General features: G+C 61.5%; 2 protein-coding genes across 6 annotated transcripts in view; one reads left to right on the forward strand and one right to left on the reverse strand.

Moving 5' to 3' along the window:
- Positions 1-6,352, forward strand: GBX1 (gastrulation brain homeobox 1). Its single transcript, NM_001396407.1, has 2 exons — positions 1-645; positions 5,560-6,352. The coding sequence occupies exons 1-2, from the start codon at positions 186-188 to the stop codon at positions 6,078-6,080; spliced, it is 981 nt and encodes a 326-aa protein (NP_001383336.1). The 5' UTR covers positions 1-185; the 3' UTR covers positions 6,081-6,352.
- A 5,871-nt stretch (positions 6,353-12,223) lies between these two features.
- Positions 12,224-26,992, reverse strand: part of AGAP3 (ArfGAP with GTPase domain, ankyrin repeat and PH domain 3) — a 78,399-nt gene continuing 63,630 nt past the window's right edge. For 3 of the 5 annotated variants that reach the window (XM_015281033.4, XM_015281032.4, XM_015281027.4), the window contains 6 exons: positions 24,507-24,668; positions 16,546-16,700; positions 16,044-16,134; positions 15,558-15,780; positions 13,489-13,744; positions 12,224-13,337 (listed from right to left, as the gene is read on the reverse strand). In XM_015281033.4, the coding sequence (XP_015136519.1) occupies positions 13,116-13,337; positions 13,489-13,744; positions 15,558-15,780; positions 16,044-16,134; positions 16,546-16,700; positions 24,507-24,668 (1,109 nt within the window). In that variant the 3' untranslated portion in view covers positions 12,224-13,115. The remainder of the gene's footprint in view (positions 13,338-13,488; positions 13,745-15,557; positions 15,781-16,043; positions 16,135-16,545; positions 16,701-24,506; positions 24,669-26,992) is intronic. The other 2 variants (XM_025147377.3, XM_046936271.1) reach the window with 1 other exon arrangement.

The raw sequence follows: 26,992 nt of genomic DNA on the forward strand, positions 1-26,992 counted from the left end.
CTCCACTCCGCCGCGCCGAGGCAGCGAGCGGGCGGGCGGGCGGCAGCTCTCGCCGGGCGCCGGAGCCCACGGGAGGCGGCGGGCGGGGGCCGGGGCCGCGGCGGGGCCCGGGGGTGCGGCGAGTTGGCGGCGGCCCGAGCTCGCCGGAAAGTTGGTGCCGGCTGAGCCGGCGGCGCCCGCTCGCCATGCAGAGACCCAGCGGCCAGGGGACCGCCTTTTCCATCGACTCGCTCATCGGGACGCCGCCGCCGCGCTCCGGGCACCTGCTGTACACCGGGTACCCCATGTTCATGCCGTACCGGCCGCTGGTGCTGCCGCAGGCGCTGTCCCACGCGCCGCTGCAGTCGGGGCTGCCGCCGCTCGCACCGCTGGCCTCTTTCGCCGGCCGCCTCACCAACACGTTCTGCGCCAGCCTGGGCCAGGCCGTGCCCTCCATGGTGGCCCTCACCACGGCGCTGCCCAGCTTCTCCGAGCCCCCCGACGGCTTCTACCCACCGCAGGAGCTGCCCCCGCCGCGCGCCACCCCCGACGCCGGCTGCCGACGGGGCGCCGAGGGCCTGGAGCCGGAGGAGCTGCCCCCGGGGCGCGACAAAGGGCCGCCCGAGCCGCCGCTGCACTTCCCGGACCCCTTCCCAGGCCTGGCAGGTAGGAGACGTGACGCCGGTCCGGGAGCCCCGAAGAGCCTCGCGGTGGGCAGCGCCGCCCGCGCGCCCCTTTCCCGGGCTCCGTCCGCGCCCTCGGCTCCGGCTGCGGGCGGGCGAGCGGCACCGCCGGCTCTGAGCTCCCCGGGGCGGGATTCCTGAAGGCGGTGCGCCGGGTGCGGGATGCGGCGGGGCCGCGCCTGCGGGCCGGGGAAGGGGGGGCCGCTCGCCGCTGCGCTTCCGCTCTGTCCCATCGTGCCCAGCGAGGGGACCGGGCCAGCTGCCCTCCGCTCCGGGCCGCCTCTGCAGCGCCCGCAACTTTGGCGGCTCGGAGACAAACTCCGCTCTCCGCTTCCGGGCCGCGCGGAGCGCGAACCGCCGCAGCCGCCGCTCGGGGCCGCCGTGCGGAGCGGCCCGGTGGGACGGGGTGGCGCGGAGCTCTCCGAGGTGCTGCCGTCCCGGCCGGCGGAGGCGAAAGAGCCGCGGGGCGGATCGGTCCCGTCCGGGTGTCGGTCGGTGCTCTCTGCAGGTCTGCGCTGTGTACCCGCACGGTGCCGCGCACCGCGGGACGGGGGCTCCGACTGAGCCCTCGCTCTCCCGCAGTTCGGCCCGCTCCGGGTCCCGCTTCCATCCTGGTCCCTTTTCCCTCCCGGTCCCGCGCCACCGAGGCGACGCACGGGGCAGCCCCGTGGCCAACGGCGGCCCCGCGCCGCCCGCAGCCTCACTCACCTTCGCTCCGGTTCGCCGCGCCCGCGGCCCCGGCTTTGCCCGACAGAGCGGGCAGGCGGCGGCTTCTCTCCGAGTTCCCGCTCGGTTCTGCCCTGAGGCTGCTCCCACTGCGGCCCTCGCCTTTTTGAACCTCCCCGGGTGTGCACATACCCGCCCGGTGACTTGTTGCGCTGTTCCTCTGCCAGCTTCAGCTCTTGCTTTCTTCCACCTCTGCTCCCGCAGTACGGGGATGGAGGCTTCTCTGCAGCGCGGCTGACACAAACCGAACGCTGTCTTTCTCTGGCACGGCCTGTCCTGAGCTCTGCCTCCTCCCGACAGCTCCGAGATCCACCTTTGTCTCATAGTCTTCCTAGGGTGGATCCGTGCTGAGCAGCCTCTGCAGCTTCTTGCAGGGCTTGGCTGTGCTCTGTCCTCCCGTTACACTCCCGGGTAAGCCCGGCTGCTCTCCTTGCCCTGACTTGTTCCTTGCTCAGAAGACTGTTGCACACATGCAGGTATCCCTTGAAACCACTCTCTGGTTTAGGACAACTGTGGCGTTTTGCCTCTCCTTTCTTTGTTACTGAGCTTTGGTGATCCCTACGCACTCTGTGCTGAGTCAAACACCCGCAGCAGTCTCACTTTTGTTTTGAAAGTCTCCTCAGGAACAGAACTGCTGTGGCCAAAGCCTGCATCTGTGTGATCACATCCTCCCACTCTATAGGGAGACGAGCAGCACTGTGCTTCCTCTCCCTCTGTGGCTCCTCTGTACCTGAGCTCAACGTGTTGTCCTCCTGAGGGACTCAGATGAGCTGTTCTGAAAATTGGACATTTCTGATATTGAGAAATTGTATCTGAGGCTCACTCTGTTGTGACTGTTCTGATGATGGAAGGAAACGTGTCTTACTACTGCTGTTCACTCACTGCTGCCTGTTAGCAGTTCTCAGCACTGTTCCTGCTCTGAAGTCATGAAGGATGCTTCCCATTCTGCCCATGTGGAGCCACGGTCAGGACCACTGGCCACGATCTGCCCAGGTCCGAGAGGATTCCTGTCTGTAATTTTTCTCTTAACTGTACCTGTCAGGGTCCACAGAGATGGACAGCAGGGCTTGTTTTACCAACCAGGTCATATGGAAACCGTGATGATTGCTGTGGGCTTTTTCCACAACCAAGAAATTCAGGGAAATACGACTCCCGGCAGTAATGCAGTTTTCTGTAGAGTCCTGCCTGTGGCCCCGGCCAAAACCAACGGTCCAGGGAGGAGTAAGAGAGCATGATCCAATGCAGTACTTCCTACAGCAGCCTCCTAACACTGCACCTCAGCCAGCTGTCGTTTCTGTGTGTGTATCAACCTTTGACCAATTCCTTTTCTATGTTCTTATTTTGTCTTCTCTGGAGTTCACCAAAAGGGAGACAAACTTGGTGTTATCTACAAGGTGTTCTGCAGATCTCTTACCTGTAGAAGAACCATGCTCATGGCCTCCTTTTGTCTGTCTGCTGACATTGAGTGAATTAGACTCTAAAGAGATGGTTTTTGTCCCCAGCTTCCATTAGTGCTGGGGACCATTGCTCCATTTTAGGACCGCTCCCTACACCTACACCTAGTGTGTTTCAGGCTTCCACTTGTGGTCACACTTCTTGAGAGGGGAGAGGCATGTAGGGAAAGTGGTGGAAGGAAGCAGTGAAGCCTGGAGGCTGCTTTGTTGCTGCAGCTGCAAGGAGGAGTGTGACTCCCAGGAAATGGCACTCAGTGCACCCTTTAACATCTCTCTTGAGAGTGTATTTCTTCCTGAGCTGCACAGATCTCCACCAACATCCAACCTCTCTTGGGCCCATGCAGTAAATCCACGTTCAGTTAGGTCTGAGAATAATTAGGGTGGAGAAGTATTGTGTTGTTCCCTATAAATGAGCGTGACAAGGAGCTCTTGAGTGTTTAGCAGCACAGAGCTCTTCTGGTTCTCACAGCACCCATTCTTGAGCCAGGTCCTCCTGACCCTGCTCAAATCACTTTGCCACCTATAACGCTCTCCAATCACTCCTCACCATGCATATCAAATCCATAATGAGGAAAATGACAAGCTGGGATTTTATGATGAGCGAAGAGATGGACCAATCCGATTCTGGGTCTGCTGCCTTGTTGGTTTTTTCAGTCACAGCACTTTGCTTTGTGCCAACTTCACTACCTGTTTGAGGGCCTCAGAAAGCCTCAGCACATCTCCCACCAAAGGAGTGGGCTCCACTGCCTCCATACTTCCTCACTGAGAACACACCAGGTGGTAAATGGACCAACACACCCATTTTCTTTGTAAAAACATCTGATTTACAGTCCACCATGTAGTCTGAGTTCCTTCCTGCAAGCTCAGCCCTTTTATAAGATACAAACCAATTGGTGACTTTAAAACCTGTGGTCTGGCTGTGCGTTCAGATAGCAGCAGCTTCACGAGGTGATGTGTTGCAGTTGGCAGCTCAGATTTTCCCCAGTCTCCTGGTGCACCATTTGTACCCACAGCAGCGAATCCCATCTCAGCACCATCTTGTAGTGCACTGCCGGTCCTGTCCTCCATCAGTGCGGAAGGGCAGAGTCCGAGCAGAGCTATGAGCACTCCTGGAGAAGACAATGATGTCCTCATAAGAGCTTTCTCATCTTGTCAGGCCTTGTGTGCCCACAGACAGGGCAGGTACACAGAAATGAAAACCCTCCTTTTCTTGGGCAGAGCAGTGCTTACATGAGGCCATGCATGGGCAGCCAGGTGCTTTGTGTCACCTGCTGCTCATCAGCCCCACAGCATGAAGTTTCCAGGTCATACATTTCCATGACCATGGGAGACCACTCCCCGCCCTCAGCCATCATGAAGAAAGCACTGTCTATCCTCCCATATCAGAGTAGAGATAATGGTGTTTCTTTATTGCTGCACAAAACAGGAGGAGCAGAGACAATTTCAGATGTCCAAAGTCACTGACCTACTCTCGGGCAGCCACAGCCTTGTGCAGGACTGACAAGAGGTGTGGGAACCCCACAACAACCAGGCTTGTAAGAATGTCTCCTGGGCTCGAGCAATTTCTTGCAGCTGCTGCTCACGTCTTTGCAGCCCTCCACTGTCAGGCACCAGAGGGCTGCCCAGCCTTCCTCTGAGGTGAAGGGAGCTTCTGGAGCACCAGTGGCGTATGCTGGCCCCCTGCTACTGCTTAGGGACTCAGAGAACTGCTGCTGCTCCTTCTGCATGTAGGATTGTATTGAGTGATGGTGCTCCAGCACCAGCTCCTTCCAGCCGCAGTTCCTCCCCTGGGTTGATCTTGGAGATCTTGGTGGTTTCAGCATGAGGGCAAAGCTTTTTCATCTGCTTCTGGTTCCTCCTCTCTCTCTGTGATCCCTGGCTGTGGCCAGGAGCACCTCTTCACTCTATCTACTGTGAGGCCTTTGTTGGAACCCTTCTGTCAGGAAAGTGAATGGCTTTCTTCTCCATTGCTCCCATCCACATTCTTTCTTGCTCCATGTCTGTTTGACCACTGAGGCACCAGTTTGGACCACAAGAAACTGACAAGAAGAAAGTCTATCCCCACTGCATCCTACGAGTATCACTTCAGGTGACATATCAGAGATGTCTCCTGGGGTCCGAATCCTTCCTTCCATCTGGGGCGGTGCCTGGGATGAGGTCCTGGCTGTTGGGTGATGCTGGCAGCCTCTGGCCTGCCTCATTGCACAGAGCGGTGGGGGAACCCAAGATTTGGTCATCAGCTGCCTGTACACATTGCTCGCTGGCTGTACCCCTCTGCTGCAGGGAGGGAGGTATGGCAGCAGACACTCCATGATTGCCCTGCAGAGCTTTGCTAGCTGGAACCAGCTCGGGCTGACTAGGAAGATCCTGCAGCTCCTCGGGGCTGACTCTTGATGGATGAACAGTGGTAGATGCAGTGGGATGGGGCAGAGGGAGGGCTGAGCTGAGCGAGGAGCAAGGCCCTTGTTTTCCTCTGGGGTTACAGAGGGCTGGACAAGCCCTGGAAGGGCTCCGTGGTGCTCTGCTGGGTTGCAGCAGCTCTGCTGTCACAGCGGGAAAGGGGTGGGGGCAGATGCAGGTGGTGCCTCGTCATGCCCTGCGGTGCCCGCGGATGTGCGCGGTGTGTGGGTGCTGCGGGGACAGCGCGGCGGGGTGGGATGCTGGGAGCGGGGCTGCGGGGGCTGCGAGTGCGGGCGCTGACGCTGTGTGCCCCGCAGACGCCAAGGCGTACAGCTCGGACGAGGAGAAGCTGGAGGTGAAATCGGCAGCGACGCCGTGCAGCGAACGGGAGGAGGAGAGCTCGGCGGGCGACAGCGAGGAGGAGCCCTTCCTGGACGGGGCGGCCGCGGCCGCGCTGGGCCCCAAGGGGAAGGGGAAGGGCGGCCCCGCGGCCGAGCAGCCTCCGCCGGGCTCCGGGGCCGGGAAGAGCCGCCGGCGGCGCACGGCCTTTACGAGCGAGCAGCTGCTGGAGCTGGAGAAGGAGTTCCACTGCAAGAAGTACCTCTCGCTGACGGAGCGCTCGCAGATCGCGCACGCCCTGAAGCTGAGCGAGGTGCAGGTGAAGATCTGGTTCCAGAACCGCCGCGCTAAGTGGAAACGCATCAAGGCGGGCAACGTCAGCAACCGCTCGGGAGAGCCCGTCCGCAACCCCAAGATCGTGGTGCCCATCCCGGTGCACGTCAATCGCTTCGCCGTGCGCAGCCAGCACCAGCAGATCGAGCAGGGGGCCCGACCCTGAGCCGCGGCGGCTCCCGGACCCTGGGGCGGGCGGAGCGCCGGCAGCGGGAGGGGCCCGGGGCCGCTCGCACTCCTCTGTACATGTCCCTTATTTATTCCGTGTAAACTCTGTACATACGGCGGCGCGTCCGTCCGTCCGAGCCGCGGGGAGCGAGGGCCGCCTGCCCACCGCCACCCGTTCACGTCTGCTCCTGCCCCGCCGGGCCGGGGCCGCGCTGTCCGCCAGCGCCCGCCCGTGTATAGCTGTGATTTCAATAAATTATTTTCTATGGAGCTTCTTCCGCGATAACGCGAGGGGAGGGCGCGCGGCCGGAGCGGCGGTGCGGCGCGGGGCAGCGGTGCGAGGGGCAGCCGTGGCTTCGGGGGCGCCGTCGAACCCGGTCCGGTGCCGGTGCTGAGACGCGGGAGGGTCCGGGACGTCGCGGCGGTCTCTGGAGCATCCCTGGGGCCGCCCCCAAAACGGCCGCCCGCTGCCCCCGCCGGAGCCCCTCCTCTGGCCGCAGCCCGCCCGAGGCGAACAGTGCCCCAGCGCAGGATGAATCCCCCCCCCCGCCCCCGCCCAGGTCCCATCCACACGCTGGCAGATGTGCAAGGTCCTGCAGGCCAAGCCCTGTCCATCCCGCAGCCTTGTGCTACAATTGGCCCTGGCTGGCCCTGAGCTAAGTAGAGGCCCGTGCTGAAGCTCCCTGCCTGCTGCCCCCAGGGCTGCTCCAGAGCCCCGCATCAGCTCTGTGCATGCTCACACTGACAGCACCACCAAGGCCCAGCAATGCAATACTCTCCAGCTCTCTGTGTTCCGAAGCGAGGAGAACTCTCATCACTGAGCTCAGCTCCAGGTCCTGATGAAGATCCAGTTTTGCAAAGGGCACAGCTGCACAAACAGTGCTAGGCCAACAGTGCAGGAGACCCTTTGGTTGCAGCGCTAACTGGATGTTTGGCCATGCAACCCTCTCCTGCTGGTATGAAGAACATCATCCAGAGAGTTCATGTGGTAGTAACAGCCAGTGCAATCCCATCCCAAACAGGAAGAAGGTTCTCTCTAAGGATGTGGGATGATGCTGCTGGGACACTGTTGGTCATTGCACCCCTCCTTGGTAGACAAAGCTTCTGAGAGTAGGAGACATCCCTGACAGCCACGGCTGATGTCACAGTGACACAGAATCACACAGTAGCTGAGGCTATGAGCGCTTCAGGGTCCTTCTAGTTCCCCTCTGCCCCAGCAGGGCCACCCAGAGCAGGATGCCCAATGGTCAGGTAGAACTGGAGAACCCACAGCCCCTGGATCTGTGTGCACAGCTCCTGCTGTTATGCTGCACACCCTCCAGACACACTCCCAAGCACCAAACAAAAACAAACAAACAAACAAAAAAACCCTAACCCATTTCTACACTGCTTGGGAGAGGTGCCCTCCCTCTTATAGCCCTTCCCTCCTCATCAGGTGTCTCCTATTAGTGGGAATGTGGCCCTGTGCTCATGCAGCACAGCTGAGCTCTGTCAGCCCTGTGGCTGTGGAGCACAAGGGGCTTCTTGCAGCCATGTTGGGATGGATTCTGTCTCTGTCCCCTGCATCACTGAGCTGGAAAGAAGATGCAGCGTTCCCTCTGTGGGCTCAGACTTCTCAAATGCAGTATCTGTTGGCATTCACTGTGGATCAGGGGAGGTGGGAGTCCTCTGGCAGCTGCCCCCACCATGCTGCCCAGAGGAGCAGCTGTGCCCTTGGGACACTGTGGCAGAGCTGTCTGCACCTGAGAACTGTGGTCACGTATCTTCTCCCTTCTTGGGTCCAGGTTGGGTCGAGACAAAGAACATGAACTTATCAGCCTTACGTGGCTGCAAAAGGGGACAAATGCCACTTGCAGAAGTTGCAGCAGCTCCTGCGCAGGTCCTGGGCCAGGCAGGGATGGGAGCAGCAGTGGAAGGGCAGAAGAAAATGACCATGCAGCAACGAGCAGTGCTGTGTTACTGCAAATGTGTGCATGTGTGGGGTGTGTGCTGCTACCACTGCCACCCCATGTGGCACAGCCCCCTGCTCTGAAACACACCACCACAGCAGTGCTGGGAGCAGTGCCACTGAAAGGTATTGAAATGCATTTGACAGTGTTGGAGAACCCCCTTTTCTCACCTGGCATTTCCAGCTGATGCTGTGGTTTGGTGAGTCTCGCTCCAGCGATAGCATCAGTTCATCGTGTTCTCATCCCATGTCCCACCATCTCCACTGCCATGGACACGCACAGCGCCGCTGCTGTGGCTGCACTTTGTTCAGGGACTGCTGGCAGCCCACTGGAGCTTTCAGCTGCTTGAAAGTTATTTGTTTTTTGGCTTTTTTATTGTTGACAGTCCGAGAACCATTATACAGTGCAACCCTACAAACACTGATGTTAACGGAACTAAAAGTGCTGCAGACACTTAGTTTGGTGCTGATGGAAGGGACAGACTCAGAGCTGTCACCAGGAGCACTGAGAGAGCTGCAGAGCAGCACAGTGCCCCTCACACAGTGCAGAACGGAGCTCCCCGTGAGCCTTGTGCACTGCAAGGAGTTTCCTCCCTCCTGCACAGCACCGAGTAAAACACTGCAGCACTCCAATGAATGCAGTGCATGGCATTGCCTATACAGCACAGTGTGGCTTCAGCACATCCCAGCAGAAGAGCTGCTGGGGCAGAGGGTGCCCCATGAGTCAGAGCTACAAGTGTTGCACCATTTTGGCTGGGGGGGAGGAGAGGGGGGGAAGAGCACCAAAGATGCAGGCAGTAAGAACAACCCTGCTATGATGGAGCAGCGTGGACAGGGGGAAACCTGTGGGTGGTCTCAGCTCCAACACCTGCTCAAAGCTGTCTGTCAGGGGAGGATGCTGAGGACGGGTCCAGCTGACCCCAGGCATCTCCAAGGGTGCCCATCCCACAGCATCATTGGGAACCCATCCTGGGGTCTGAAAGCCTTCCTGGGAATTTGTTTTCCATCTGTCTAGCTGGATTTCCCCGTGTATCAGCTCATGCGTGGTGCCCTGGAGCGGGTATGGGGAAGAAGGGACTCTCAGGTGGGCACCCAAACACACAGACATACAGACATAGGTATATAGACACTGTATATACATCAACATGCATATATTTATACATGCATATATTTATATATATATATACAAGACATTTTTTTTTGCCCTCATGTTGTCAGTTTCATCCTTTACCAGGGACTTCTTTCTGCACAGACCTGCTCACTCATTTACATGGAAAATGATTCTTGAAGGATTAGGAAAATGGCAATGATTGCATCAAATGGGATGCTTATTGGTCTCCTGTCGGGACAGGGTCTTCAGTACAACACACACGGATTGTAGCACACTCCAGCAGTGAGGCTGTACAGAGAGCTGCTGGCACACAGCACACTGCTGAGCACTGCCTGGGCTCTCCAAGACCCGCTCAGGTGTGCACTGGAGCTGCTGGAGCTCCCAGCAGGGAAAGCTGTGCTGTGATTTCCAGAGCTGTGCAGTGCCGGTTGGCCCTCTGACCCTGAAATAACGACGCACTGCCCAATGGGGATCTGTGACCCCTTTGAGGTGAATTACATTGTGCAGTGTCACCGCTGCAAGAACCCTGTTTGCAGAGAACCTCTACTCCCATGGGGAGAACAGCTCTGCCTGCACGTGAGCAGGACAGTAACTACACTTTTCATAGATCCATAGGATGGCCTGGGTTCAAAAGGACCTCAGAGATCATCTACAACCCCCCTGCTGTGGGCAGGGCTGCCAACCACTGGACCAGACTTCCCAGAGCCACATCCAGCCTTTTTCCACTGGACTGGCACATAGGAAGGGTCAGGAACTCTGACCACCTGCAGTGCCTCCACAGCCACAACCTCGGCACCAGCAGAGCTCAAAGTGCAGATGCAGGGAGGGTTGGTAGCAGGCTTGGCCACGATGACCTCAGCAGCAGAATGCCAGTGCTGCCCACAGCCTCTCCCCCCCAACATGATGCTGCGCACAGCCTCACCCCTCCAACCCGATGCTGCCCACAGCTCCTGCTTCACCACCCCAGTGCTGCCCCTCTGCACCCACTGTCACAATCCCACATTCCCCACCTTGGAGCTCTGTGCAGACCCTGCACTGCGCAGCTGAACTCAGCTCTCCCTCATGCTGGTTGCATGCTTTGCAATGCTCTGCCTTCCCTGCACCACACATCCTATCCCCCAGTTCATTCAGGTGCATCTGGGAGGGCGCAGGACCCAACAAGGAGCTGCTCAGCCTCCAGCCCCATATCAGAGGCACTGATGTGCTCTGGGCCCTTCCCAGATGCTTACATGTTGCGCCGGTCCCTGCAGCACGCATCTGTACAGGGCAGTTCATTGACAGCTGCAGAACTGCTGGGGCAAACCTCCTGGAGAAGGGCTGCATTGGGTGTGTGCTGACACTGCAGCTGTCTGTCCTGCACAGCTCTGTGCCTTGTGGAGATCCCAAAGGGATCTGGTGCTTCTGGTGCCCTGGGGGCAGACCTGGCCGTGCTGAGATGTGCTCATACAGCCAGAATGGTGCCTCACCACAGCCAGTGCAGTGCAGGTGCTCTGCAGCTGTTTGGTGACAATACTGGGGAGGTGGGGCACCTGTGTTTTCTGCTGGGGCAGCTGTGCCACTTCCCAGAGCTCCATCTCCAGCCCCATGCATCCCAAAGCATCACCAAGCTGCAGAGCAGGATGCTATTGGAGTGCCTGCAGAAGCTGTGGGGCACAGTCCCATGGTGGCACAGCCCTGTCCCCCCGCCCTCCCAAGCTCTGACAACTGCCACACTGCACAGCCGAGTACACAGGCACCTGGGAGCTCTGCAGTGACAGTTGCATGGGGACAGCCCACAGGGGCTGCGTTGAGGACAGGAACAGCGCTGCAGGGCGACAGCAGGTGGGTTGCGATGGGGCATCTCCTGCCTCCCAAAGGGACCACAGGCAGCTTCATCTGCAGGTGCCCTGCTGCTGTCCCGCAGTGCCCACTGCCCACCGTGGCCCTACTGCCCACCACAGCCCTACTGCCTACATGAGCTGGGAAAAGGGCTTTTGTCCCTTGTCTGGGCTCTGCCACATCACGTCACTGCTGGCACGGGGCAGCCGCTGGCTCCCAGGATGTGGGCAGCAGCAGGGAGCCGGGTTGGCAGTGCCGTTGCCGGCAGCACACTGGGTTGGGTGTCACTGCCACAGGACCTGGCTGCAGTGCTGTGGGTGCCCTGGCGGCTGCACGCTGCTACAGGCACCGTGTGGCCACGGGGGGCTGCTCAGGGCTGTGTCCTCTCATGGCCCCACAGGCATGGCCACGGCGCTGACCCCAGGGCCAACCTGGGGGCTGAATGTGGGGCTGTGCCCACGGCTGGGGCTGTGCCAGCAGAGCCCTGCACTGGGGGCACGGTGGGATCGGGGCAGGGCGGGATGGGAAGGGAGGTGCCGGGGCTGGGCCGGGCGGGATCCCGCACGGGAGATGATGTATGGGCAGATGTATCAGATCGCACAAGATAAACAAGCAGTGAATTTCATCAGGGCCCATCATGGCTTTAATTTGGCTGCCTAATGAGTCAGATCCAGCCGCGCAGATAAAAGTTGTCAGAGCCGCAGCCCTAATGAATTTCTTGCCACTTGTAATCAAGGCAGCTTGTCTGAGGGGGATGATTAATGGGCCCCAGAGGAGCTGCCGTCCCTCGGCTTCCATTCCCACTAATGCAGTCGCCAGGAAATTAACCAAACCCAGCACCGGGCCGGGGCCGGGGAGCGCGTGCGGCTGTGCGGGGGCAGCGGAGGGGCCGGGCTGGAGCGGCAGAGCGCGGGGCAGCCCAGGAGGGGCAGCACGGACCGGGATGGGGACATCGGCACACGTGAAATCGGCACCGGAGGAGCGAACGTTCGTCACCCGCAGCCTCCAGTGGGGCAGCCCCACCGCGAGAGGGAAGAAGCGGGGCTGGAAGGGGGCTGCAGTGGGGTGCCTGCAGAGGAGGGAGGACCGGGGGGCACACAATCCTCCACCCCACCCCGGTGCCGTAGCACAGCCCCTGGGGGCCCAGCACTGCCGTCAGCAGCACCGGTGAAGGAGGAAGGGCTGAAGGTCTGTGCCTGTGCCAAGAGCACCGCGGAGCCCTCGGTGCGGGCACGGAGCCGCAGGGCAGCACACGGAGCCACGCTGGCAGAAGTGGGTGCTTTATTGGCCTTCATCTCCTTGGCTGCAGGTAACACACACAGGGCAATTCATGGCAAAGAAACACTATATACAGAGTGTCCATATAAATATTTCCAATGTACACTTTATACACGAGTGATGGAGACATTCCACGTCAGCGCTCGAAGCCTCGGGGTCCCGGTGCTCAGCTGCAGGATGGCCCCAAGCAGAGCAGGCGCTCCGCTCCTCTCCTGCTCAGCCTCGGGGCAGCCCGGGCGCAGCGGGACCCGCGGGATGGAGGCACTGTGCATGGCTGCAGGGCTTCAACCTGATGGGACAGTGACTTTACACAGACAGACAGACACAGATGGTCCCCAGAGCGTCCTCTGCCCCTCTGGTAAGCAGTGGGGCTGAGGGGTCCGTCCAGGGGCTGCAGGGAGGGACATTCCCTTGACGTCAGTGAGGGGTGGGCAGTACCAGCTAGGGGGCCCGCCATACTGGCCAGAAGCAGAGAGGGGCAGAGGGCTGTGGTGAAATGTACACCTCCCACTGCCCCCCACTGCCCCACTGTGCTGGGGCACCTCATGGCCAACCGGAGGGCAGAGGGACGGGGCAGCACTGGTCCTCCCCATACTGCCGCACAGGGGTGGGCAGCACCCCGGACAACCTCCAGCCCTGCGCTACCTACACGTGAGCGTGGTGGGGGCACACAGGAACTGTCTCTCCTTCCCCTGTACCGGTCATGAAATGGGGGTACTGAGTCCCCATCCAGAGTACCCTCTGCACGCAGACAGCACTGGGCTGCACAGCTGCCCCTTCCAGCCGCAGAGCCCCAAGGACAGGGGCACAGCACAGCTGGAGCAGGGGGCCGTGGGGGGGAGCGCACAGGGAACAGCCCTCGGCCCCGCTGCGGGGAGCTACACTGCACCGGGGCTGGTGCTGAGCTCGGGCGGCACGGCAGTGCAGGTGTTGTTGTTGGCGTTGGCGTTACGGCGGGGCAGGCTGGGGGTCAGCGTGGCACCGTCGCTGGGACAGCCGTGCTGCAGCAGGATGTCGATGCACTCCTGGCTGCCCGCGCGCCGTGCGTAGGCCAACGGGGTCAGACCCCGGGCATCCCGACTCTTCACATCCACCCCGTACTGCGCAGGAGAGAAAGCGGCCGTCAGCGGCACCCACAGCACGCGGCCGGCTCCATGGCACCGGGGGGGTGGGGGAGAAGATGAGCGGTGCTCAGGGCACTGCTGCTGGGCTGGGGGAACACAGGGAGCAGACGCTGCGCCGCAGCCTTACCCAGATGAGCAGCTGCGTGAAGACAACGTTGGCCATGGCGCAGGAGAGGTGCAGCGCCGTGCGCCCGTCGCCGTCCCCGTAGGTCTCGTTGACCTCCTCCTTGGTGCCGTGTGCCAGCAGTGTCACCACCAGGCGCAGGTCGTCCTCCACCACCGCCCGCAGCAGCTGCTGTCCCAGCGGGATGTCCGACTGCGGCAGCGGCGCCAGGAACAGCTTCTGCTCATACTTAGCGCGGATCCAGCGCTCCTTCTCCTCCCTGCGGGTGCAACAGAGTCAGAGTGCCCACACACCTGGGCGGTGCCACGGGGTGGGTGCACCAGCGCTGCCATTTGAGCACGCCGCGTGCCACGTGCAGACAGAGCACACAGCCCGGCAGTGCCACGTGCACGGCTGTCACCGGGGCTCCGTGCACATCGCGCCGCTCCCAACGCACGCCAGGCACACACCTGTACCGACCTGCGGCTCCGAGCACCTCCACGTGCTCGGGTACGCGCTCACACCCACAGCCACCACCCTGCAAAGTGCCCCTTCGGGCCCCCCACGCCCGGCCCCCGCGCTCCCCCGCCTGCCCGCGCCACGCCAGCCCAGGGACGGCCGGCCCCATCCCGCACCCTGCCGGCAGCAGGGAGGGCCGCCTGCCGCGCTCGGTGCCGCGGGAGCGCTCCGCAGTGTTATCACCGCTGCCGTCTCGCCTGCGGCGAACAAAGGCTGTGGCAGCGTCCGTCCCGCCTGGGGCTGCGGGGCCGCCGGATCGATGCGCGCCGTGCCGCCGCTATCTGCTGCCATTCTATCCATCTGCATCTGGCGGGCGGCCATCAATGCCCCGCGCTGAGCATGCTCACTGCCGCCGCCCCCTGACCCGCTCTTATCCGTTGATAAGCGGCAGAATGGGCTCTTGTTGGGATGAGTGACAGCGGAGGCGCTCCGATAGGGACAGACAAGGGCCTGAAAGGGACGCACCCCTGAGACCCGCAGGCGCTGCCAAGTGTCCGTTAACCCCTTCTGCCTCGCAGCCAGCTGGGCCCAGCAGGCAGCACGCGGCCGTACGCCCTGCTGCGGGCCGGCGGGTGGGACAGCCCCGCGCTCGGGAAGGAGCGGCCCTTCGTTACCTGAAGGGACGCTCTGAGAACGGGACGGACCTTTTATCGGGCTCTGTTGTGATAGGACGGGAGGGATGGTTTCAAACAGGAGGAGGGGAGAAGTAGACTGCAAACAAGGAAGAAGTTGTTTGCAGTGCGGCGCTGGCGCGGTTCTGTGCCCACTCTGGGTCAGAGGATGGGGCTCTGAGCACTGATGGAGCTGTGGGTGTCCCCGTGTGCTGCAGGGAGTTGGGCTGCACGGCCGTTAGAGGTCCCTTCCAACCCCAACCACTGCATGACTGCGATCATCTCATCCAGCATTGTGTTCTGTGGGTACTGCGGCCAGTTCTGGAGCCCCCAACACAAGGAGGACATGGAGCTGTTGGGGTGGGTCCAGAGGAGGTCGTGAAGGTGATCGGAGGGCTGCAGCACCTCCCCCACAAGGACAGGCCGAGAGAGTTGGATGTCCTCAGCCTGGAGTAGAGAAGGCTCCGGGGAGACCTTACAGCAGCCTTCCAGAACCTGCAGGGGCCTACAGGAAAGCTGGAGTGGGACTTCTTATGAGGGCAGGTAGTGACAGGACCAGGGGAAATGTCCTTCAACTGGAAGAGGGTCGATTTAGACTGGATATTAGGAGAAATTCAGTACTGCGAGGGTGGTGAGACACTGGCACAGGTTGCTCAGTGAGGTTGTGCCCCTCCCTGGAAGCACTCAAGGCCAGGCTGGATGGGGCGGTGAGCAACCTGGTCTGCTGGGAGGTGTCCCTGCCTACAGCAGGGGGCTGGGATCAGATGATCCTAAAGGTCCCTTCCAACCCAAACCGTTCCATGATTCTGTGATTCTGTGACGTTGCGACATCCCAAGAGCAGGCAGGCCCTGCCAGCGGCACAGCCGTGGGGCGCTGCCCATCCTCTGCTGACGGCTCCCAACCCCCCACCGGCCCCCGCGGTGCGGCTGTGAGTGCCGTCCATGCAGTGCCCATCTCCTTACCGGCTGCTCTCGGGGGTGGGTTTGGGGTACCCCTCCACAGCGCCCTCCCAGACAGCATTGGCCAACGCGTTGCCGATGGCGGCCATCAGGGTGAGCAGCTCGCCAGGCCAGTCGTCTAGGTCCAGCGAGCGCACGCGGGAGAGGTGCGTGCCCAGGTTGCGGTGGATCCCAGAGCACTCGATGCACATCAGGGCACCCAGGTTCAGGCTCGCCCAGTCAGGATCTGCAGGAGGTGACATCAGAGGGGCACAGCCAGCATGGGCACATCCGCCTGTTCTCCTCCCGTCACCCCAAAGACCCTCCCAGGCATCCCAGTGGCACGGGGGCAAGGACCCCAGGGACCAGTAGGGCACGGGGTCAATCCTGCAGGGCCCTCCCCACCCCTAAGGACTGGGTCCCCGCAGCACAAATCCCCCTGGGGCCAAGGAGGTGGTGGTGTGCCATCCCTGCCCACCCCTCCAGTCCCCCCAGCACGGTGTTCCTTACTGGGCGCGTCGCAGTCCACGCAGAAGCTGTTCCCCCGCGCAGTGCGCACTGCCTGCATGGCCTGTGCATCTCCCTGGCTGCCCAGCCGTGCCTGCAATGACACCGTAGCAACCTCAGGTGGTCCCACAGCATCCTCTGGGCCACCACCCCCAGGGTCACCACCCCAGAGCCATCGGGAGCCCCAGTGCTGCGCTCCGGGGATGAGCAATGCAGGGTTCCTGAACACCGCAGAGATCTGGAGGGAGCTGAGGGGCAGGGCTGGGGGCCAGCAGGAACAGGGCTCCCTGAGGGGCAGAGCAAGGTGAGGGGGCTCTGTGGGGCACAGCCGAAATGGGGAGGGAATCCAGAGAGGTGATGGGAACACAGGGAGGGAGTGCCACAGGGATGGGACACAGCCTGACTGGGAGCAGAGGGACGAGGACGCGTTCAGCCCAGGGCAGGTGTGAATGCAGCAAAGCAGGCGCCAAAGAGGAGGGATGAGGCAGCATGCAGCTGCCCTTACCTTGTTCTTACTGCTCTCACAGCCCTGCAGGCTGGCCAGGATCTGGCTCTCAATGGCCTGCACCCAGAGCTCCCGCTCCTCTGACGTGGAGGCCTCAAAGAGCCACGTCTGGCCCGTCAGGGACACGATGATGAACTCAAAGGGTTCGTCTGGCTCTGCAAAACAAAGGCAGTGGCACCGTCAGGGCTGTGCCTCGTGGGGTGCAGGCATGGCAGGGACAGCGGTGTCCCCAGGAGAGGCGCGGGGCAGACATGCAGGGGGGACCCAGGAGTCCAAGCCAGCCCAGTGCTGCTGCTGCACAGCTCCATCTGGGCACACTTCCTCAGCCACGCACCAGCAGCTGCAGCCACGTTCCCTACTGCCCTGGGCTGCGAAACACAAGGAATGCTGTGGGTCTGTGAGCTGTTGGAGCCCTGCTCTCCATGCCCTGCATCTCCCAGATGAGATGAGAAAGCTGCTGTCAATGGGAGCGACCCCTCTGAGAACCTGCAGCCCCCAGCAGCCCCCAGCAGCCCATCATCCCCAGGGGCTGCCCTACACAGCACAGCGTCCACACCCTGCAGCAGTCCCAAAAGATGCAGCCCATTATCAAAGCCCTTCTCTTGCTGTGAAACACACGAGATCCAATTCCTGACCTCATGTCTTTGGAGGGGTATTTCTGGAGAGCCCCAAAGGCTGCACATGCGCCTGGAGGTCGGACACGGCCATCCTTCTGGGTGCACACTGGGGCTCAGGGGTGGTGCGGTGCATCCCTGCACTGAGCTGTGGCAGGGGACAGCGAGCACCTGGCGGAGTATCTCATGCCCTACACATAAGCAAAAGGCCCCAGACAACCAAAAGCTGGACCCGAAACACGGTCTTCCCCCTGGCCACTGCTGGGCTCTCTGCGCTGCCATCCCAACCCAGGCAGGGCTCAGCACCGCCCCGCCGTGCGCCCAGCGCCTGCACCCACCTTTTATTGCCAGCTCCGGTAGTTAGTGCAGTAAATGACTTAACTAAGCGGGGCCTGAATGGAATGACTAATAAACGTTATGTCACAGCACACGCTTCAGCTCATAGCAAAATGATTTGTAATTACCTAATTAGCGTTATGCAAATAACACCCTCATCTCCATAATGTGCCTTCCCAGCTCTCTATTAAAAGCAGAGTCAACCGCATGGCTCCGGAGGCAGCGCAGGGCCAAGAGCCCGGTTTGGGGCTGTGCCCGGGGGGTGAGCAGGTCCTGCCCCACAGCTGGGGGAGGCAGGGAGGGCAGCAGGAGGTTGGGGGCTGCTGGCCGGAACCCACAGACCCACTGTGGGGACAGTGAGCTGCTGGAGAGCTTTAGGGGCTGGACACGGCTGTGCCCACGCCCGTGCCCCAAGGCTGCTGCAGAGAGAAGGCTCTGTGGGGAGGGACAGCTGTGTCCCCTTGCAGGCTCGTGCTTTCTTTGGAGGACCACCACTCACAGCCCTGTGCCTCCTGCACAGCTCAGCTCTCACTCCGAACAACGTGAAGGTAAATGTCATCCCTGTGCCATGGTGCAGTGCCACGCTCCTCACACAGGCTCAGGGTCCCGCGCTGCTTCTGAGGGTAAAACACCCAGTGAGAGACACCCAGCTCTGTGTTGCACCCTGCCCAGAGCCCAGCAGCACCTGCTGGGGTTGGGAGCACGGATAGGGTCAGGAATGCAGGGCCCGGTCCCACATCAACAGACCCTGGGAGAATGGAGCAGCCCCAGGACGAGGGTCCCAGGTGCAGTGCCAGCTGCCTGCCCGTACCCATGGATGGGGACGCTGCTCCATGCACTGCACCCTGCACTCAGCTGGGGAAAGCTGCCAGCATCACCCCTCTCCTGCAGAGCTGGGAGGTGTGGGGCAGCACAGGATGAGGCAGTGGGTGCCAGCAATCACACTGCTGGGCTCGTCCCCTCAGTGCTGTGCTTTGCCAAACGTGAAACGATGCTCTGCACCGCTCTGCCCCTACCTCCAGCTCTCAGACAGAGCGCACAGCACAAAACCCTGCAGTCAGTGCGCCTCTGACCCTGAGGGATTCACTGTTTACGTCCAGGGATGGCCAACACCAGCTCAAAAACATCAGCCCCGTTCCTTCCTTCTGCCGCTCAGTACCTCTGCACTGAGCACCACTGCAGCCCAAACCCCCCTGCACCAGCACAGCCGAGGCAGCATGTGTCTGCCCTGCGGTGCCCGCCTGCCTCTGGGGCTGCTCTGAGGTTGGGGGCCCAAGCCCAGTGTTCTCCCGGACAGGCAACACCCCTGGGGCTCCGAGGACATTCTCACCCCGGGGGCATTCTGCAGCCTCACAGCCCCGTCCCAGCAGCCTCCCCCTGCGCACACTGCTGGACCTCAGTTCTGTCCTCCTTTGTGCTGCACGGATTCCAGCCCAGCGCTGAACAAAGGGCCGCTGCTCCCACAGCCCGCCAAGAGCGAACAAAGGGCGGCTGCTCTGCTTCCATACCAGGCTCCTTTCTGCAAGGGAAAGCACCACTACTCCCTGCAGCAACTCGGGGCAGTGCTGTGGGGATGGAGCTCCTGAGGGGCTTGGGAAGGCTGCAGGATGGCAGTGGGACGGCAGCGAGGAGCTGTGGGATGGCAGTGGGACAGCAGTGACGGCTGTGGGTGACAGGGAGGGCTGTCCCAGCGCTGCTGCAGCGCCCATCTCCCGTCATCTCCCCTCTCCCGGCCCACGGGGCACTGGTGGGAGTCCATTACACAGCTCCATTAGAATTAGTGGGCAGTGGAAATGAAGGAGCTCGCCTCTCTCCCTCTTGATGATTTTTTGATGATGTTTTAAAGACTGAGCTCCGTGAAGAGCTGCTGAGCAGAGCTCGGCACGATGCGCTCTGCTAATGGGCGTTAACCCCCCGACCCTGCTCCAACGCTGCCCGGCAATGAGTGCTCCAAATGAGAGCAAAATTAACGAGGGCACCGCACAGTGCCAGGGCGGGCAGGGAAGGCATGCAGCACTCGGACACGGGAAGTGGCCACATCATCACAGTGAGCAGGCTGGGGGCTCCTGTGAGCAATCGGCCCTTAGGGACTCATCATCCCCAGCCCTACCGTACACACAGCCCTGGGAGGAAACAGCTGTCCACGGAGCCACAGAGCAGAGCTGCCCAGAGCACAGCTGTCCAGCAGAGCGCAGGGATGGCACTGCCACCTTGCAGCAGGGACACTGGAGGTGGGAGCAGCACGGGGAGAAAAAAGGGGAGCAATGGCATCCCAGAGCTCACGCCAAGGCCTGTTTGCTCAGCTCTCAGCAGGGCGATCTGAGCAGAACCGGTACCTTTGGGTGGCTTTAGCACCCGGTGGAGCACACGGACCTGTCCTCCTGGGGAGGGTTCAAACCACCACTGCAACGGTGCAGAACAGCAGAGCACAGCAGAGCCCTGCAGGGCCCCCACGTGCAGCCCGGGAGGTGGCACTCCCCGCTGCAGGGCAGCTCCCCTGGGCTGTGCCCCACAGGGCGTCCCCAACCCACAGCTCTGCTCCTCTGCTGCTGAGCTCCCGCAGTGCCCAGGAGCGGGCAGCCGGGCCCCCAGCCCCGGGATGCTTGTTTGCAAGCTGCCACTGTACCACATCATTATGAGGTGTTTGGGATATCAACAAATTAGCAGGCGTCTGGGAAGAGAAGGATGCAGCACCATTCGTAAATGTCAGCTCGCTGCCTCCTCATTTTGCAGATCATTAAACCCAATATTCCTAACCTGTATTAGTGCAACGGGGACGGGCCCCCTCCACAGTGACGAGCCGCCAGGAGAGCTGCAGAACATTGCTATGGAGACCCTGCAGCGCTCCCGGCCCTGAGCCAGAGTCCTCCACGGCCCCATGCTGAGCCGGCACCTTCTGCCATGCCCTGCCCTGCCATGCCCAAGGGTCATGTGGGGCTGTGGGCAGTGGGGCTGGGGGGCTCTGTGCAGTGACATCCACAGAGATGTGCAAACTCAGCTGGGAGAGAGCATCCATCCCGGGGCACCGAATGCATGTGTGCACACATGTGAGTGTGCATCGTGGGGAAGGACAACAAAGGCAGCTTAGCAGGTGCAGCCAGGACTGGGTGATGCTCCTGAGGGATGCAGGGAGGGGCACTGAGGTCGCCACAAACCGGGGCTGCCAATGTGTGTGTATGGTGCAGGGCATGCAGGCAGCATGCAGGGCTCGGGGGCACCGACAGGGCGACGCCATGCACACACAGTGCTGCACGGGGTAGGCAGGGGCTGAGCATCACGCTGAGATCCCGGCAGTGTGCATGGCTCAGCCCTGAACTCACAGCTCAGCCCCGTGCTCACAGCTCAGCCCTGTGCTTGCAGTTCAGCCCTGTGCTCACAGCTCAGCCCCACGCCTGCAGCTCAGCCTGGCGCTTGCAGCTCTCTGCCGTCGGCCCCGACAGCCGCTGACAGTTGGCATTAATCACGCACCGCGCCCCAACACAACTCTTTACTGGCCATCAATTTCCCATGGGTTTTAAAACTAAAAAACAAAGACAAAACCGCGTCGTTTGGCCGCCGCTGAGCAGCACATTAAGGGGCTGTCAGCTTCTCGCCATGCACCCTGCATCACTCTTTAAGCACATGAGAAGTTCATTATCCCTGGAGCTCTGGCAGCCACGGGGATGCTGGTGCAGGGAGCGTCACCAAGGTGCTGCGCTGACTCACGGCCCCGCACCGCCGCCACCAAGCAGAGCCGCGGCGCGGGCACGAGGGGGGCGCGGGGCTGGGCTGCAGGGCTGGGCACTGCTGCCCACGGCACTCTGTGTCCCCGCGGTGCCTGCAGCCCAACGCCAGCACCCGGCGCGGCGCCACGCAGTGCCAGACTGGCGCATCCCGCAGCCGCGGTGCTCCGGCAGCGCTGCGCTGCTCAGCGACAGCCCGCAGCCCAACAGCAACGCCTGCCAGAGTTTGCTGATGCTCCCTAGCAGCCTGACACGGCGCTCTCTTTAACATGCGCCCATGTAAAAAAGCAACAGCTCGTTTGATTTATGATACTTCAGAACAACTAAGATTCAATTGCTCCGCACGTCCCCGGCTCTGATTACCTCCTAAATGAGATAAACCGATGGCAATTTATCCCCAGACCTCACCAACTTTCCCAGGATGCTCACCTGAGCTGCGTGCCAGGCACACGCAGGTTAAGGCCGGCTGCAGCTCCTGGCTCTCCCCGGCTGCTTGCACCCACCTGCAGGGCCTCACAGCGGGGCTCTGCTGGGTCCTGTGCGGCGGCACTGCCTGTGGAACCATCCTCTGCTCCGTGCCCAGGCCTCCCCATGTCCCCCCCAGCAGGAGCAGCACGGGGGGACGCTGGCTCAGATGCAGAGCACTGCAGCCCCACTCTGCACAGCACTTTTACACTTCCACCACGCTGGCTGTGCAAAAGCAAAGAGCTCAGGTGATCCTGCTGTGAGAGTACTGCTGGAAAATGTGCAAGAGCAGCTAAAAAAGATGCAGTGAAGAAGCAGCCATACGGACACTGTCCATGACATCAGCCATCAGCCATGCCCACAACATGGGGCAGTGCTGAGCCCCAGGTTCACCACTGGAACCGAGTGCAGACATCAGGACATGGGGATGGGACCTCACACGGAGGCTCATTACTCTGGTTTGCTCCTTGCTCGTTTGGCTTCTGATGCAGATGGCCACGCAGTGACCTGGCTGTGGCTGCAGCCCGGCACACAGACCCCAGCCCTGCCCCGACCTCTTCCAGGGCTGCAGGTCCCTCTTCCCACGCTGCAGGGTGGGTGCTTCAGCCCCGTGCCAGCAGGGTGGGCTGTGAGGTCTCTTCCAACCCAGCCATGCTGAGATTCCATGAAAAGGAGTGCCTGGGCTCTCCCATTCATATGGAGCAGAGATACAGGGGGCACTTCCCAGAGCCACCCCCAGGGCGGATAACCACGAAGGACAGAGCTGGAGCCATGGGTGAGCGCTGCTCACAGCCCCTGGAGCTGCACACAGCCCGGCTGCAGGAGCAGCATGCTCTGCCCAGCTGCCAGGGGCTGCACTCAGGAGCCACAGCTGTGTGCCAGGTCTGCGCCATGACAAAGTCAGGTAGCTGATACCTCCCTGGCAAATGACGTTCCATGTTGATGAAAGTGAAGCAATGCACCTTGCAGGAAAACATGACATTACTCCAACAGCTGACAGGGTTCTGCATTAACTCCATCAGCCCAAAGTAGGGCTGGGTACCACTGCACAGCACAGCACGGCACCACAGCGAGCAGGGCAGGGGACAGCAGAGGGTACTCAGTGCCCTCATACACTGCATGGCACTGCACCACCCCCACGTGTGGTTCCCATCACTCCACCTCTCGAGGACGCTGCCAACAAGGGTGGACACACGTCTGCAAAGCTTCCTATGAGATGGCAGAGGATGGGACAGGCTGAGACGCGCAGACTGGGGTGACAGCAGCTGTGCCCCCCCTGGGGGAGGAGGGCAGAGAGCTGTGGGACCAACGCACCTCCTGGAGGAGTTCATATAACTGTGAAGCTCTGAGCAGCGGCCGGTCCACGCTGCTGGCTTATCAAAGCATGCCTATTTTTAATTTCTCTCCCCACTAACTGCATTTCAGTTTTGCACAGCTTCAGATCTTTGTCTCTGCACCTTCCTGTGCCACACACAGCTGTGCTGCACTCCAGGACCAGACTGCTCTGTGAGCACCGGTAAGAGCAGCCCTTCAGCCCCACACCTCCCACCCTTCTTCCTGGCGAGCTGAAAGCTTTCACATCCACATCACAAACAGCCATCAGCCCCAGTGCCACCTCGGAATCTCCCCTACAACGCTGCAGTACCCCCAAGCCCTGCGGCAGTGTCAGGCACTGGGTGGGTCACAGCACTGCCTGCTTACCCCCATGTACAGGTATAGAATTGGGTAGTGAAGTGTCCCAGAATCGCCACCCATCACAGCTAAGCACGCACTGATCTAACAAGGTGCACGTCCAGCAATACTTCTTGCTTGCCATGAGACGCACTGTGCACATCACAGACCCGAATGACGCTCGAGGTGCCCGAATCAAACACTGGAAGGGAAAGTCCTTCCCAGACTTGGTGTCATTCAGGTGAAGACCAACCGCAGTACGGAAGGAAGCAGAGCTGCCGAACCCCCTGCAGACCAACACCAGAACGCTTCCCGAGGGAGGAATGACGAGGAGATGCTCAGACACAGCAGACACAGCTGAGGGCTGCAGCTGCCCTGGGATGGGACAGGACAGCAGCACGGCCACGGGTGCAGGACAGACTCTGCTGTGCCTGGTGTTGTGGCCGGCATCTGCCCCGATGCCTGCACTGAGCCCCCCTTCCCCCTCAGCCACCCGAACTCCACCCTTAGTTTGGTTTCCTGCAGAAGCTCACTGATGGCTGCAGGACACGGTAACCTCAGATGATGACCAATACCAGCGCCTGAGCACAGCACTTTGCAGAGGCCAACCACAGGTGCGGGCCTTAAGAACTGCGTGCTGCACTGAGCTGTGCCTGCAGATGCGGGCGGCCTTCACACAGCCCTGCACAGCTCAGGCTCTGCTTCAGAAGCACAGACAGCCGCAGTGCCCGGCACAACGCCGCCCGCTCCATCACACGGCTGATGCTCTGTGCTCCTCGCCGGACTCCTGCAGCAGGTGAACATCTCCACAGACCCTCACCTTGAGTCGGACCGACAGGCCATCAGATGCTGGAAGCGTGGCAGATTTATAAGCACCCAGAAACAAGCTGCTACGGTAGAGAGCGTCTGCACACCTCCTGCACGGCTACGCACACCGCAACAGTACGGTGCGCTCCCAGCCCTGCTGATGCAGCCCATCATTACCGCTACCACTACCACGTGCACACAGCAGCACGACGGCAGTCCTGCTGCACCGCAGCTGGGACACCACGGGCGGGTTCAGGGGTGACCGCTCCCTGAAGAGGCACCAATGAGTTGGGCGGGAGCACCCCGTGCCACGGTGTCCCCGCGCCGCGGAGCAGAGGCTGCCTACCTTCAGCCGCCGTGCTGGGGCCGTCCGGCCGCGTTGTCCCCGTGCTCTTTTTCCTGCGGTGCTTCTTCCTGTTGGCATGCGGCGACGGGGGCGGCTCCAGCTTGGGGCTGGCGGCGGTGGAGATGTTGGGGCTGGAGCTGAGGGAATCGGCAGTGCCGTTGGCTATGGACAAAGAGAGAGAAGACGATGTACAGCAGGAGACACCCAAGGGCTCGGGGGGTGGCGGCGGTGCTCGGCCTGGCAGCCCCAACCCGCAGGCAGAGCAGGAACTGCGCTGCTCAGCACTGCGGTGGTCTGGGGCCGGCGGGTCTCTGTGGGGGTCCCTGTGCTGTATGGGTCTCCGTGTGGGGGGCCTGCGTGGATCCCTGTGTGGGGTCACCTTGAACACAGTGCATGGGGACTCTCCTCGGGGGGCTGCTGAGGGCCGCTGCCAGCTCTTGGATGGACGGGACACGTGCGGGCGGCACGCGGGGCAACGGCTGTGTCTGGGAGGGACAGTGCAGCACAGTGCTGCCGTGTGCACAGCACAGCCCCGGCTCCGCAGCACCGCGCCCTGCACGGCCTCGCAGATGAGGAGAGGGGCTGCCACGCTCAGGAGCCGAGCGCAATGGTCTCCATAGGCTCCCGATATGGAGCTGAAGAAGCTGCATCCCCAGCAGCAACGCACCAAATTTATCCTCAATCATACTGTTCCTTACAATTAATAGCAGAATTAGAAACAATCAGGGAGCTGCCTAATTACTGTCAATTAGAGCGCGCTAATCAAGCTCCGATCACACACACACACGCTGCCGCTGCACTCACCATTAAATGTCAAATTTCATTAGAGACCAGCAACAAAATCAAAAGCCTGACATTCAATTTCAGCAGCACACACAGCGCAGGCTTCCAATCAGCATAAAAATGCAGACTCCGGGGAAGGCAACGAGGCGCAGGAGCCCTCGCTGCACGGTTAACCCTCTCCGAAATGTGCTCCTGCCTCTGCGCGCCCCCGGCACCGCTCCGGCACCGCTCCGGCACCGCTCCGGCCCCGCCAGCACAGCCCTGCAGCACTCGGGGCGGCCCAGCGAGCTCTGGGCACAGCCGCAGGGCTGGTGGCAGCGGGGGCTGAGCGGCGCCGGGGGCCGGGAGCGGCGCTTGGCAGCACGGAGCTGCCCACTGAGCCCCCCGTGTGCGTGGCCCGGACGGGACGCGGTGCACGGCTCTGCCCTCCCTGCTTCCTGCTGGATCTGACACGCGAGTGGGGCGTTTCCGCTGCCATTAATCCACGGGGAAATAGCTCACCCTTGGCAATTGAGAGAGAGAAATCTAACAAAATCAGACCCCGCTTTATGGATATAAATTACCTCTGCTGTTTGGCAGGACGGTGCCCGCAGGAGGTGAGAGGTGCCTCCCACCCCCCAGCCCAGCACTGTGGGGATCTGAGCTTTCCCACCCAAGGGGACCCCGGTGCACCCCCCAGTGCTGCTCCCACAGCCGCACTGACCCTGTGCCCCCACTGCACAGCAGCCATCACCCACTCCATGCTCTCCGCACTGCCCTGCAGCCGATGGCACAGGACTGAGGCTGGGGGCTTGCAGGGCCCTGGTGGGACGGGGATGAGAGGCAGGAGTGGGAACGCTGCCTCCAGGGATGTGCCACTTTCCCATTACTCAGCAGCACAGCAGCGAGCTCCTCCGACCCACCCGTGGGTCTCCAGGTCCCCATCTCACCATGGAACCCCTCCACGTGCACAAGTGGGTGCTTCCCCCAGACCAGCTGGGTGCCCGTGGGCCATAAAGGCTGAATGCTGGCAGTGCTGGGGCAATGTCTGTGCCAGCTGTGCAGCCCTCCCGAGGAGCTCACCAAGGTGCGCGTGGGGGAGGACAAGAGGGAATGGCCTTAAACTAAGAGGGGAGGTGTAGGTCGGATGCTGGGAGGAAATCCTGCAGGGAGGTCCCAGCAGCGCCGCTCAGCAATGCGGGTGCCCCATCCCCAGAGGCGCCCAAGGCCACGGATGGGCCCTGAGCAGCCTGAGCAGGTGGGGGCACCCGGCCCAGGGCTGAGGCCGGGGGGTCCCTTGCAGCACTGTGTGACTCTACGGCTCTACGACCTCGTGGGCGGGCGCTCCCAGACCTCCGGCTCTGGGCAGACCCTCTGCCGGCCCTGGGCACGGAGCAGCCCTGCAGCGCCGTGGGGCCGTGCTGTACCCGGGCAGCGCTCGGAGCCGCCCCCCCCGCAGCACAGCCGCTCCGTGTCCAGGGCTCGGGCTGGGGGGGCCGTGGCACATTACTGCTCAGAGCTGCGCCCTTCCGCTGCCGTCGCCGCGCTGCCCCATCAGCAGTAACAGTCTGATTAATTCGCTTCCAGCAGGGAGCTGATGGGGCCAATGATGGAGCCGCTGCATCAGGCGCGCTGAAATTGATAGTTTTTCACAGTTACAAATGAGGAGCCTCCTCAGCTGCAAATGGCGCCCGCACAGTCGGACTCCGGTAATGATCATAAAG

The sequence above is a fragment of the Gallus gallus genome, chromosome 2 (genome assembly GCF_016699485.2).
Source record: "Gallus gallus isolate bGalGal1 chromosome 2, bGalGal1.mat.broiler.GRCg7b, whole genome shotgun sequence".
Lineage (NCBI taxonomy): Eukaryota > Metazoa > Chordata > Aves > Galliformes > Phasianidae > Gallus > Gallus gallus.